Below are 14160 nucleotides of genomic sequence, written 5' to 3'. Positions count from 1 at the left end.
CAATTATGTCAAACATCCTTAAGTAAACCCTGACCCAGTTTTAGAAATCTTGGGTAATTTTGCATCAGGAATTCTTTAAAATTAACAGAAGAAATTCTGTTAAAAATATTCTTATAAGAATTACATTTCAAATACTTTAAAAACATACATTATTACATAGTAACTTAGTTTGAAGTAAAAATATAGGATGTAACCAAATTGATATACCTGTCATTCCTTTTGAAAATTTTGACCAAGATATGAATTTAGAAAATACTTTAAAAATTCCTTTTAAAGTACAACAATGTTTGACGTGTTCATGTGTATAAAATCACTCTATATGATTGACATACCCTACTACTCCTTTAAAATATGTCTGCTTTTGGTATATAATTTAGAGAAGGGATCGTTGTTTTGAGAGATGTTTACAAATTGCATTAAAATGATCACTGTTTTCTTTTACTAAACTTATTGGGGGAACACTGGTTAACAAAATTTTACAGCTTTCAGGTACACAATTAAAAATCATCTGTACACTGTATTTTGTGTTTACCACCCCAAGCCAACTCTCTGTTCATCACTTTTATCTTCCCATACCCTCCTCCACCTCCTTCCACCTCCCCTTCCCCCAGCAATCACCACACCTTTGTCTACATCCAGAGTTTTTTTCAATTTTTTTTTGTGCTCACTCCCACACTGCCCCCACCACCGAGGCCCCTAACCCCTCACCCTGACAGCTGTCAGTCCACTCTCTGAGTCTGTCACAATTTGCCTGTTAACTCATTTTGTTCATTAGATTCTACATATGAATGAAATCATATGGTACTTCCCTTTTTCTGACAGGCTTATTTCACTCAGCATAGTGTTTTCCAGGTCTTTCTATGCTCCAGGTCTGTCTATGCTGTTGCAAGGGTAAGATTTTCTTCTCTTTTATAGTCAAGTAGTATTCCATTGTGTAAATGACCATTGTTTTTTTTCCCCCATTCATGTGCTGATAGACACTTGGTCTGCTTCCAAATCTTGGCTATTGTAAATAATGCTGCATTGAACATATGGGTGCATATATTCTTTTAAATTAGTGTTTTCCATTTCATCAGGTGAACTCCCAGAAGTGGAATCGCTGGGTCATAAGACAGTTACATTTTTAATTTTTTGAAAACATCTATGTCTTGTTCCCAATCTTAAGGGAAATGCTTGTAGTTTTGCCCAGTGAGTATAACATTGGCTATGGGTTTGTCATCTGTGACTTTTATTATGTTGAGGTATGTTCCCTCAATTCCCACTTTACTGAGAGTTTTATCATAAGAGGGTGTTGGATTTTATCAGATGCTTTTTCTGCATCTATTGATGTGATCATATGGTTTTTATTTTTCATTTTGTTTATGTTGTGTATCACATTTATTGATTTGTATATACAGTACCAACCTTGCATCCCTGGAATATATCCCCTTGATTATGTTGTATGATATTTTTAATGTATTGCTGGATCCACTTTGTTAATATTTTGTTGAGGATTTTAGCATCTATGTTCATCAGGGTTATTAGCCTATAATTTGCATTCTTTGCAGTGTTTATCTGGTTTTGGAACTGTAATAATGCTGGCTTTGTAAAATTAGCTTGGGAATCTTCCCTCCTCTTGAATTCTTTGGAGTAGTTTGAGCAGGATAGGTGTTAGGTCTTTGAATGTTTGGTAAAATTCACCTATGAAGCCATTTGGTCCGGGACTTTTGTTTGTTGAGAGTTTTTTTTTTAATTACTGCATTAATTTCACTAGTTGTAATCTGTATTCAGATTATTTGATTCTTCCTGATTCAGTTTTGGAATATTGTATGTTTCTAGGAATTTACCCATTTTTTCCCAGATTGTACAATTTATGGTCATATAGTTATATGAAATAGTTTCCTACAATCTTTTTTATTTCTCTGGTGTCACTTCTCTTTCATTTCTGTTTTTGTTTATTTGGGTTCTCTCAATTTTTTTCTTGACGAGTCTGGTTAAAGGTTAGTCAATCTTGTATATATTTTCAGATAATCAGTTCTTGGTTTCTTTTATTTTTATATATCTTTCATTTATTTCTGCTCTGATCTTTATTACTTACTTACTTCTACTGACTATGGGCATTGTTGTTCTCTTTCAAGTTCCTTTAGGTGTAAAGTTAGATTGTTTATTTAAGATATTTCTTGTTACTTGAGTTAGTCCAGTGACGCTATGAATTTCTTTCTTAGGACAACTTTTTCTGTGTTTCAGATTTTCAGTTGTGTTCTCATTCTCATTTGTTTCAAGGCATCTTTGATTTCTTCCTTGATGTCATTGTTAACCCACTCATTGTTTTGTAACATGGTATTTAACCTCCAAGTCTTTGTGTGGTTTTCATTTTTTTTCTTTTGATTGACTTCTAGTTTCATACCATTATGGTAGAGAAGATGCTTAGTATGATTTCATTCTTCTTAAATATATTGAGACTTGTTTTGTGTTCTCACATGTGCTTGGTCTCTCTGAGAAAATGTTCCATATGCACTTTAAAAGAATGTATATTCTGCTGCTTGGGAGTGGAATGCTCTGAAGATGTCAATTAAATCCATCTGATCTAGTGTGTCATTTAGGCTACTGTTTCCATGTTGGTTTTCTATCTACAAGATGTATCCATTGATGTTAATAGGGTGTTAAACTCTCCTACTATGACTATTACTGTCAATCTCCCCTTTATGTCCATCATGCTTTGCTGTACCTATTTTGGTGTCCCTGTGTTGGGTATAAAAATATTTACAAGGGTTATATCCTCTTGCTGGACTGTTCCCTTTATCATTATGTAGTGTCTTTCTTTTTCTCTTACTATAACCTTTGTTTGAAGTTGATTTCGTAAAGGACTCATGGACATGGACAACAGTGTGTTGATTCTTGGGAGTGGGGCATTTAATGGGAATTAAATGGTAATGGAAAATATACAATAAAGATAAAAGAAGGATTCTGTATAGAATTGTACTCCTGAAACCTATTTCATTTTACTAACCAATGTTACACCAATAGAGATAAAAAGTATTCTAAAAAATAAAAATAAAGTTGATTTTGTCATGTGTATGTATTGCTACCCCAGCTTTTTTTTAATTTCCATTTGTATGAAATATCTTTTTCTATCCCTTTATTTTTAGTCTGTGTGTATCTTTCATTCAGAGGTCAGCATCTTGTAGATAGCATTAAATGGATCTTGTGTTCTTCTCAATTCAGCTACCCTATGCCTTTTTATTGGAGTATTTAAGTCACTTACATTCAGATTATTTTATTACATTTTATTCTTTTAACTTTGTTACTCTTCTTCTTCTTCTTCTCATTCTTCTTCTTGTAGGACCTTTATTATTTCTTATAATACTGGTTTGGTGGTAGCAAACTCCTGCAGCTTTTTCTTGTCTGGGAAGATCTTTATTTCTTCATTAATTTAAAATGATGGCCTTGCTGGGTAAAGTAATCCTGTTTATGGGTCTTTTCTTTTCATTGCTTCAAATATTTGATGGCAGTCCCTTCTGGCTAAAATGATTCTGTTGAAATATCATCTGACGATCTTGGGTTATGGGGACTCTTACAAGTAACTAACTGTCTTTCTCTTGCAGCTTTTAAGATTGTCTTTTACTGAAGTCATTTTAATTATGATATATTTTCGTATGGGCCTGTTCGGGTTCATCTTCTTTGGGACTCTGAATTTCCCAGACTTGTGTTTTGTTTTCCTTCACCAGGTTAGGGAGGTTTTCAGTAATTATTTCTTCAAATAAGTTCTCTATCCCTTGCTCTCTCTCTCTTGTCCTTCTGGTACCACTACAATACAGATGTTGTTATGCTTCATGTTGTCCCAAAGGTTTCTTAAACTGTCCTCATTTTTTTCTTTTTCTTTTTGCTTCTTTGGGTGCCTTTTTCCCCTATCTTTCAAATTGCTGAATCGATCCTCTGCCTCATCCAACTTACTGTACATTCCTTACAGTATATTCTTCATTTCTAATTGATTCTTTTTAGGGTTTCTATGTTGTTTTTTTCACACCATTGAGCATCCTTGTAACCATTACTTTGAACTCTATATCTGATAAATTGCTTGCCTACATTTCATTTAGCTCTGTTTCTGGAGAGTTCTCCTGTTCTTTCATTTGGGCCAGGTTTCTTTGTCTCCCCATTTTGGCTATCTCTTTGTGTTTCTTTCTAGGTATTAGATAGATCTGCTATGACTCCTAGTATTTGTGCAGTGGTTTTATGTAGGAGGTGTCCTGTGGGATCCAGTGGTACAATCTCCATGATCTTCTGAGCTGGTTGTTCCAGAAATGTTCCTTCTGTGGATTATGTGGGCCCTGATGTTGTAATTGAGTCTTGATTGCTATTGTTCCATTCATGCTTGGGATCAACCCCTCAGCCTGGCTAACTGTGATGTTCAACCCCTACCACAGCCTGTGAGATGCTGTGCAGGTGCTGACCACATGGAGCAGAATTCGCCTCAGCAAGATTTGGTGCCTGTTGAAATCTCTCTTTAGATACACTTCCTGTAAAGCTTATTGGATTCTGCTCTGATGTCTGAATCTGGGCACTGGGTATGCTGGTTCTGGTCCCTCCTCTTTGGAGAGACTCCGATATAGACCAGTATCAGATGCTGCCTGTGACTAGCCCTTGGCAACCTGTTTGGAGCAGTCTTGATGTAGCTTATTCTGTAAATCCTTGGTTATAAGACTTCTCTTTAGCTATTTTTCAGTTGATTATTCAGTTTGACTGTTCTATAATTTAGTTGTAATTCCAGTTTGTTCCTGGGAAGTGGTGAGTTTTAACTTCCACTTACTCTGTTGCCATCTTGGATCTGATAAAATGATCACTTTTAATAAAAATCTAGTTAGAATTTAGGGCCTACTTTGCTTAATTTCTAAAGTTTAACTAGTTTGTTTTTCAAAGCAGTACTTCAAACCCTTAACTTTGGTCTGTTTATAATAGAAATTGTCTAGTATAATCAGGAGACTCATTTAATCATTATATTTTTGTATTCAAATATGTTATAATATTAACACATTATAACTTATAATTTCTAATTTATAAACTTATCTGGTAAATTATTTTATCATTTTAATTAATAATTTATTGATGTAAATTACATATTAAGTATATAATATGCTTCTATAGTTATTAAACCAGATGGTTACCCTGGAATGGAAAATATTTTATATAAGCTCTTATTATTTAGTAAATTATGTGAAATGTTGTAGAAAGTGGAGATACTCATCTCTGGTTAGATAAGTATGACCTTGTGTGGTTTTCTAGTAGAAGATTATTTACTTGTTTAACTACTGCTGTTTATTATACTAAAAAATTAATGGGTGGCTATTTTGCCTGGCTGGCTATGACTGGGAGCAGCTGCTTTACCTGGCTGATATTATTGGCATTATAGAACAACACAACTCATCCAGTAAAGATGGAGGCATAGGTAAATATGCTTCACTTCATCACACAACTACGGAAAAAATTACAACTAGACCACAAAACAAATATCACCCAGAACTGTTAGAAAATTGAGTTGTATGGAAGTATGAAAACCAAGGATTTAAAGAAGCCACATTCATCCAGACAGGTAGGAGGAGAGAAGATCCAGAGATGGGGTGGAATAGTGCAAGATACTGTGTGGTGCAATGAAGTGGCAGAACAGATAGTCCCATTTTCACCTGTGGTAGATAAAAATCTCAAGAGATACCTGAGGAGCAAATCCTAGCCCCAGGCCAGACCACACAGCCTAAGGTTCCAGTGCCAAGAGGATAAATCCCCATATCTTCTGGCTGTAAAGTCCAGTGGGGATTGGGGCAGCAGAAGAAACTGCAGGATTTTCAGGAGACTCCTCTTAAAGGGCCTGTATGAATTTAGGACTTATACATACCCACCCCCTCTGGGATTCAACTCCAGCAACAGCCGGAAGGGCACCAGTCACATACAGGGAGAAAGTGAAGTGACTGGAACAGGATGAGTGCTGAGAGACAGCTTCCTCTTGGACAAACTTCTAGAAGTTAGGCAGTAGCATTGTTTCTTCTCTGAGTCCTCCTCCCACACAGAGTCAAAAAGCAGGAAAATAGGTTGCCCACCCTGGCAATTACCTAAGACTGTCCCACACAATTTACAGGTGCCTTTTCTACATCAGGCCACCCTACTAGGACAGGGAGACAAAGCAGCTCCACCTAATGCACAGAAACAAACAGAGGGAGGCAGCCAAAATAAGGAGACAAAGAAATAGGGCCCAAATGAAAGAATAGACCAAAACTCCAGGAAGAGAACTAAATGAAACACAGATAACCAACCTATCAGATGCAAAGTTAAAAACACTGGTTATCAGGAAGCTCAAAGAACTCATTGAATATGACAACAGCTTTAAAAAAGACCTAGGCAGAAATGATGGTTACTTTAAATGAAACAAAGAAAAATCTACAGGAAACCAACAATGGAGAGGATGAAGCCAAGAATCAAATCAGTGATTTGGAACATAAGGAAAAAAACATTAATCAGCACAGCAAAAAGGAAAAGAATTCAGAAAAACAAGGATAGTTTACTGAGCCTCTGTGACATCTCCAAGTGTACCAACATTTAAATCATAGGGGTACCAGAAGGAAAAGAAGAAGAGCAAGAAAGTGAAAACTTATTTGAAAAAGTAATGAAAGAAAACTTCTTTAATTTGCTGAAGGAAATAGACATTCAAATTCAGGAAGCACAGAGTTCCAAAGAAAAGTTGGACCTAAAGAGGACCTCACCAAGACACATCATAATTAAAATACCAAAAGTTAAGATAAAGAGAGAATCTTAAAAGCAACAAGAGAAAAGCAGAGTTACCTACAAAGGAGTTCCTGTAACACTGTCAGCTGATTTCTCAAAAGAACTTTTGCAGGCTGGAAGGAACTGGAAAGAAGTATTGAAAATGATGAAAAGCAAGGACCTAAGTTACTATATCCAGCAAAGCTATCATTTAGAATTGAAGGGCAGATAAAGTGCTTCCCAGACAGGTAAAGCTAAAGGAGTTCACCATCACCAAGCTATTATTACATGAACTATTAAAGGACTTATTTATGAAAAAGAAGATAAAAATTATGGACATTAAAACAGCAACAAATTCACAACTATCAACAACTCAGTCTAAAAAACAAACTAAGCAAATTATCAGAACAGGAACAGTATCATAGATATAATGATCATTTGGAGCATTATCAGCTAAGAGGGGCAAGGCAAGGGGCAATGGGGAAAAATTGGGACAACTGTAACAGCATAATCCTGAAAATATATTTTTAAAGAAGGTAGAAATATAAAAAATATATTTTTAAAGAAGGTAGAAATGAAATGTTAGTAGAAAAATTGTTATTTTAGTGTGTAAAAGCTCAGACTATGGTCCCTGACCACCTAAGTTCAAATTGCTGTTTTGCTATTTATTAGCCTGTCTATATTTAGAAGTTAGCTATGGGGTTTTTGTTCATTTTGTAGATGTCATGTATCTAATTAGAAAGTACCCCTTCTTTCCTGGTTTACTGTTTCCTTCTTTTTTAAAAAAATTACAAATGGATTTTAAGATGAAAACTTTCTGCATGTTTTTGATTTGATTTTTCACCTTGTATTATTAGTGAGGTGAATTGCATTATAGATGTTCTAATGTTGAACCAATTTTGCAACCTGGATAAACTTAACTGGATAATGATAGATTATCTGTTTAACATTGCTGATTTGGGTTGGTAATATTTCTTGTTTAGGATTTTTATATCTCTTTTCATGAGTGTGAATGAGTTATAATTTACTTTTTTGTAATGTCCTTCACAGGTTTTAGTCAATGTACTAACCTCATGAAATGAGTTGGAGGATGTTTTTATTTATTTTTTCATTCTCAGATCACTTTAAGTAAAGTGGAATTATTAGAAGTCAGAATGAGATTTTTTTAACTTTAAGAATACTGATTTGCCAATTTTGGTACAACACATACACACTAAAGAAATGAATAGGAAAATGTATATCTTTAAATGCTTATATTAGAAAAGAAATTAAAGTTAGAGAAAAAGACACAGAAAAGACCAAGAGAAGGTAAAAAGAAGGAAATAATAAAGATATGAGCAGAATCTATAATTTACTTTTTTGTAATGTCCTTCACAGGTTTTAGTCAATGTACTAACCTCATGAAATGAGTTGGAGGATGTTTTTATTTTTTTTTTCATTCTCAGATCACTTTAAGTAAAGTGGAATTATCAATTCCTTGAATGTTTGGTAGAAATCACTGGTGAAATCAAAGTTGCTTGATATATTTCTTTGTGGAGAGATTTTAAATTACTGATTTGAATTATTTAATAGTTTATTGGATTATTGTGGTTATTTTATTTTACTTTTTTAATTGTGCAATTACAGTTGTCCCCATTTCCCCCCTGTTACACTCTCCTGCCCTACCTACCCCCCTCCCACATTCAGTCCTCTGCCCCCGCTGTTGTCTTTGTCCATGGGTTCTTCATACATGTTCCTTGACAACCCTTCCCCTCTTTCCCTCATTGTCCCCCTTCACCCTCACCTCTAGTTACTTTCAGTTCTTTATTTCCATGTCTCTGATTCTATTTTGCTCACTTGTTTGTTTTGTTCGTTAGGTCCCACTTTATAGGTGAGATTATGTGGTATTTGTATTTTACCACCTGGCTTATTTCACTTAGCATAATGCTGTCCACTTCCATTCATGCTTTCCTGAAGGGTAGGAGTTATTTCTTAGGCCGCATATTATTTTATTGTGTAAACGTACCACAGTTTTTTAATCCACTTATTTCCTGATGGGCATGTAGGCTGTTTCCAGCACTCTTTTGAATGCATGTTTCAGGATTCTTGTGGATATTTTTTTATTGAATTTTGTTAATTTATATTTTTGTGGAATTTTCTACTTCTAGCTTATTGACATAAAATTATTTGTAACAGTTCCCTATTATCTTTCAAATCTTTATGATGATGATCCCAATTTTTGTTGCTAGTACTGTTTATTTGTCTCTTTTTGTTATTCAGTCTGATGGGAAGTTTATTTAATTTTTTTGCTTACAAACTATATTTTATCTTTTTTTCAGTTTCATTAAATTCTGCTCATATCTTTATTATTTCCTTCTTTTTACCTTCTCTTGGTCTTTTCTGTGTCTTTTTCTCTAACTTTAATTTCTTTTCTAATATAAGCATTTAAAGATATACATTTTCCTATTCATTTCTTTAGTGTGTATGTGTTGTACCAAAATTGGCAAATCAGTATTCTTAAAGTTAAAAAAATCTCATTCTGACTTCTAAATTGCTGCTGTCAATTGTGACTAAATTTATAGTGCTCACCATGTCAAAAAGTATGATTTTTGACACGTACATGGGAAAATCATACTTACCGATGTTGTTTTAATGTCATCTTGTTTCATATAGGATTCACCTTTATTTGATCTTATTAAACAAGCAAAGGACCGAGAAGGATCAGCTGACCACCTTGAGTCTGCTTGTACTCTCAACCTTCCTCTCCAGAATAATCATACTGCAGCAGATATGTAAGCTCAATATATATTATATTATTTATTCAACCTGCAAATATATTTTGAGCATAGTAAAATATGAAATACTATATTAAAGAGCTGTAGGCAATACAATTTTGAATAAGACATTGTTGATGCTTTCAAGAAACAGGAATATAAAATGCATAACAAATTAATGTCAAATAAAGTGGTACAAACTGCTACTGAAATCACTCAGGTTTGGTTTAAAGAGGACAGTATTTGTGGCAGATGTGGCAATTTAACAGATATTGGAGATGGAATAGGATTTCAACACAGAAACTGGAGAGGAGGGAGAAGACAGAAAAGTGTTCCAAGAGTCATAATGGCACAAATTCCAAAGCATAATAGCCAGGAAAGTAGTAAATATTCTTTAGAGCAAGGGTGTCAAACTCATTTTCACCAGGGTCCATATCATCCTCATGGTTGCCTTCAAAGGGCTGAATGTAATTTCAACTCCCTAACAGTTAAGGAGTAGTTATAGTTATACAGTCCTAAAGTCCTAAAATCACATTGTGCCCTTTGAAAACAACTACAAGGCTGATGTGGCTCCTGATGAACATGAGTTTGACACCCCTGCTTCAGGGAGTTTAGATCAGTGCATTTGGAGTGAAGCATAAGATAGGCACAGGAAATAGTGTGGCATGAGACTAAAACAGTTGATTATATATGAGAATGGTGGAAGAAGAGAGCAATAGCTAACATTTACTGAGGGTTCACTATGTGATAAACAGTTGCCTCTACTTCAGATTTTTTTTTCATTTATTCTTCATAACAGCCCTGTAAGGGAGAAGATTCTGCTTTCACCCTAAGTTATCTATGCTATAGGAATTGGAGCAATAAACTAACTTTCCAGAAGTCCACAGAAATCAAACCCAAGCAATCTGACTCCAAAGCCCATGTTCTTAAACATTCTGGCTATACTGCTTTTGATAGAAATGTACCTACTGTTTCTCTTTAGTTCCGTATAGGAATTTACATTACATTGTTTATGATTAGTGCAGGGACTAATGTTCAGAGATATTGTTAACCTGCTAAGTTGTACCTAAATTATTTCTCACTTATTCAGCTACTGCCTTCACATATAAATTTGTTTGCTTGGTAATATATTAATATAAGTAAGTCAAACCTTTTTTTTCTATAATTCAATAAAGCGGTTGTCAGGAATTGTTCCAAGCAGTAGGAATACAAAGGCAAGTAAGATGGACTAGGTCCTGCTCTTCATAGGACTCACATTCTGGAGGAAGGAAATAAACAGTGAACTCGTGAACAAATATATAAGGTGATTTGGGAGCATAGTAAGTTCTATAAGGAAAATAAAAGTGTGGTAAAAGACAGAACCTAAGAAAGTGATAGTATGTTTAGGGAAGCAAATTTCTGATGAAATTTGTCCTGAGACCTCAAGAACAAGTGGATGCTGGCTGCGCAGAAATCTGCATGGTGTACATTCCAGGCAGAGCAGACAGCAAGTACAGTGGCCCTACAGCAGATCAGACTTACCTGGTCTGAGAAACAAAGAAATCCCAATGTCACTGGAATATGGTATACAAGAAGAGAATAGTACAAGATGAGGTTGGAGAGATAAACTGGGCTAGACTTTGTATGTTCCTATAGGCAATGGGAAGGAGTTTGTAATTTAGAAGGGCAATGGGAAAACATTAAGGTTTTAAGCAGAGATTATAGCTTTCTATAATTTGTATTTTTACAAGGCCACTTTCTAGCTGCTATTTAAAATACAGGTGGGGTTGGAGGAGGGAATGGAATAGGGCAAAAAAAATAGGAAGACTATTTTGGAGATAATTTTAATAGTCCAAGTAAGAGATAGAGGTGATTTAGTCTAAGGTGTATGTCAGTGGAGACAGAAAGAAATGGAAAGATCTCAGATGTATTTAGAGGAAGATTTCTTCAATTGGTATAGAAGTAGGAAAAGAGAGAAATGAAATATAATTTCTACTGGGTGGGCAAAAGGGAAAAAAGAAATTGGGACAGCTATAATAGAATAAACAATAAAAAATAAAAATAATCTCTAGTTTTTAACTTAAGAAACTGAATGTAATGTAGAGCTATTTATTGAGATGGGAAAAACAGAGGGAAGAAATCAAAAGCTCCACTTTGAAATTAAAGTACGGAAGTCCAGTAGGTAATTGAACATTTGTACCTAGAACTCAAAGGAAACTAAATTCTTTCCAAGTTCAGTCAGTCTACAATATTGTCAGGTGGTGAATTGAAGGGAAATTGAAGGCTGATAGTATGAAATCATTATGGTGGTGATTCCTTTTTCCTAGTGTACTAGTTAATGTACTGCGTGTATTAGAAACATCCATGGTAAGGTACAAATCCTACTTCCTGCTCAGAATTATTTATCAGCTACTAAACCAAAATTAGAAAGTAGACTTGGATTATCCTGTAAAATAAAGGGCAACATAGAGCAGAATGTGAGAAATTGAGAGACAGTATTTACTAAAATTCCTTCTTTGGTTTATGTTTGACATACAGGATGGGGCAAAAATAGGTTTACGATTTTGAGTATGTGAAACATGGTTTATTCTCACATTATTATTTATTATTGTATTGTTATCCATATGAACAACTGTAAACCTACTCTTACCCCACCCTGTATTTAGTATACAGGTGTAAATCTGCTTTGATAATTTTATCTAAAGTATTAATTCATACAAATCTCTATTAAATAATTTAGATGAATATATGTGTATATAAGTTAAGTGTTAACCATATATATGAACCATAGTTATCAATAAAACATTTTTAAGAGGAAAGAAATATGGCAACACTATTTTGGGAAAAATATATTGTTCTTTTATGCTGGAGGTATTTATTTTATTATCTCAATCCCACTATACTTATTAAAATTGAACATATATAATTTGCAGATTTTTTTCCAATAAGGCAGTAATTCCTAGGAAAAGCCATTTATTAAAATGAGTTAGAAATGGTAATGACAAGGTTAGTTTTCTTATTGAACTATATTTTTGGCTTGTGCTTAAATAGTGTGCTCAAGGAACTTGGTATAGAATAACAGATTAAATAGAAAAGGTGTGTTTGGGTGTATGTTTACAGCCGGTGTGTGATTGTGAGAGAGAGGGGGGTTTTATTTTCAGCAAACTTACATAAAGACTTTTTTTGAATGTATCTAGGTATCTTTCTCCTATAAGATCCCCAAAGAAAAAAGGGTCAACTACACGTGTAAATTCTACTGCAAATACAGAGGCACAAGCAACCTCAGCCTTCCAGATTCAGAAGTCATTGAAATCTACCTCCCTTTCACTCTTTTATAAAAAAGGTTAGTAGATGATTACTTTCAAGGACATGGACTCTGAAACAGGCTGACTAGGTTCAAATCATGGTTCTTCTGCTTACTAGGTGTGACTTTGAGTGAGTCCACATAATATCTTTATGCCTCAGTTTTCTCATCTGTAAAATAAAAATGATAATAATAATAATCTACCTTATAATTATAATAGTTTCATAATTATAAGGTAGATTATTAAACCCTTACAGGGTTTTTGAGATAATTAAATGAATTAATACATAAAATGCTTACAAGTGTGCCTAGCATGTAGTAAGCACTCAGAAAGTGTTAGATGTTGTTATTGTTGCTGCTGCTGCTGTTATTGTTATGCTTTGTAAGTTTTGTTTGGAAATATTTGCTCCTGATACTACTTTTGCTGTTCAGGTGTTCAGGTATGCATGAAATTATACAGTGTTGTGTCCCCTAGTACAGGCATGTTTCCTAGTAACCAGGATGTATAGTAGTCTCTGTTCCTGTGTGTGTAGGGTAAGGCAGGAGGTTGGTTTGCATGTATGTGCATGTGTTTATGCATGCAAGTGCACACCCATTTCGGGCTCCTTGAAAGAAAGTGAAAAGCCAGATTTCTCTGTTATATGCTTTTTTTTAATTTCTTCAAGTCAGAAATATTGTACAAACTCCTTGTAAGTCCCGTGGTTCCAAAGCGTCATCCCAAACAGCAGAATCCAACTTACCTGGAAAGTTATAGAAAGGAAAATAGGACTTCCGCCAAGATGGAGGCATAGGTGGATGTGCCGTGCCTTCTCACACAACCAAGTTTAGAGACAACTAAATATTAGCAACAGAAAACACAGCCAGAACACGGAAAATTGAACTTTTCGGAAGTCCGTTAACAACAAATTCTTCAGCCTGACCGGTAAGGGGCGAAACCAGCGGCTGGTGAGGGGTTGCACAGGACGACTCGGTCAGACAGACTCAGGCGCGGAATCCAGATGCATGGAATCCAGGCGCAGGGTTGGACCTAGTGAGCGACCCAGCGAGCCACTAGGCGAGCGACCACGGAGGAGACAGCTGGGGAGCGGGGCTGCGTGTTCACTGTGGTCGCCCATTTGTGCGAGAGCGGACAGGCGAGGGAGTGGGCGGTTGGACTGGGGCCGGCGGGTCCCCGCGGCTAGCAGCAGTGGAGGGCGCCGCCATTTCCCCGCTCTGACCACGCCCCCACATACAGCGTCACAACCCAGCAACCTGGGAGTCCAAGGCACCTCTTCTCACACTTAAAGGGCCAGAACAGACCAAAAATGTTGCAAGATCTCAAAGCCCCACACCCCATAGATCTAAGCGATGAAGAAATAGCAAAACTCTCAGACGCACAGTTTAAAACACTGGTGA

The 14160-nt window shown here is 35.5% G+C and overlaps 1 protein-coding gene across 4 annotated transcripts in view; it reads left to right on the top strand.

The window, feature by feature from the left end:
• The window catches only part of RB1 (RB transcriptional corepressor 1), a 315901-nt gene that overhangs the window by 278242 nt on the left and 23499 nt on the right, over window positions 1-14160 (top strand). For all 4 annotated transcript variants that reach the window (XM_053665401.1, XM_053665400.1, XM_037152038.2 and 1 more), the window contains 2 exons: window positions 9382-9500; window positions 12659-12804. In XM_053665401.1, coding sequence (XP_053521376.1) covers window positions 9382-9500; window positions 12659-12804 — 265 coding nt within the window. The remainder of the gene's footprint in view (window positions 1-9381; window positions 9501-12658; window positions 12805-14160) is intronic.

The sequence above is a fragment of the Artibeus jamaicensis genome, unplaced genomic scaffold, assembly GCF_021234435.1.
Source record: "Artibeus jamaicensis isolate MK-2021 breed Jamaican fruit bat unplaced genomic scaffold, CSHL_Jam_final contig_414, whole genome shotgun sequence".
NCBI lineage: Eukaryota > Metazoa > Chordata > Mammalia > Chiroptera > Phyllostomidae > Artibeus > Artibeus jamaicensis.
Note: the sequence above shows the minus strand (reverse complement) of the source record. Positions and strands in the feature narration are given on the sequence as shown.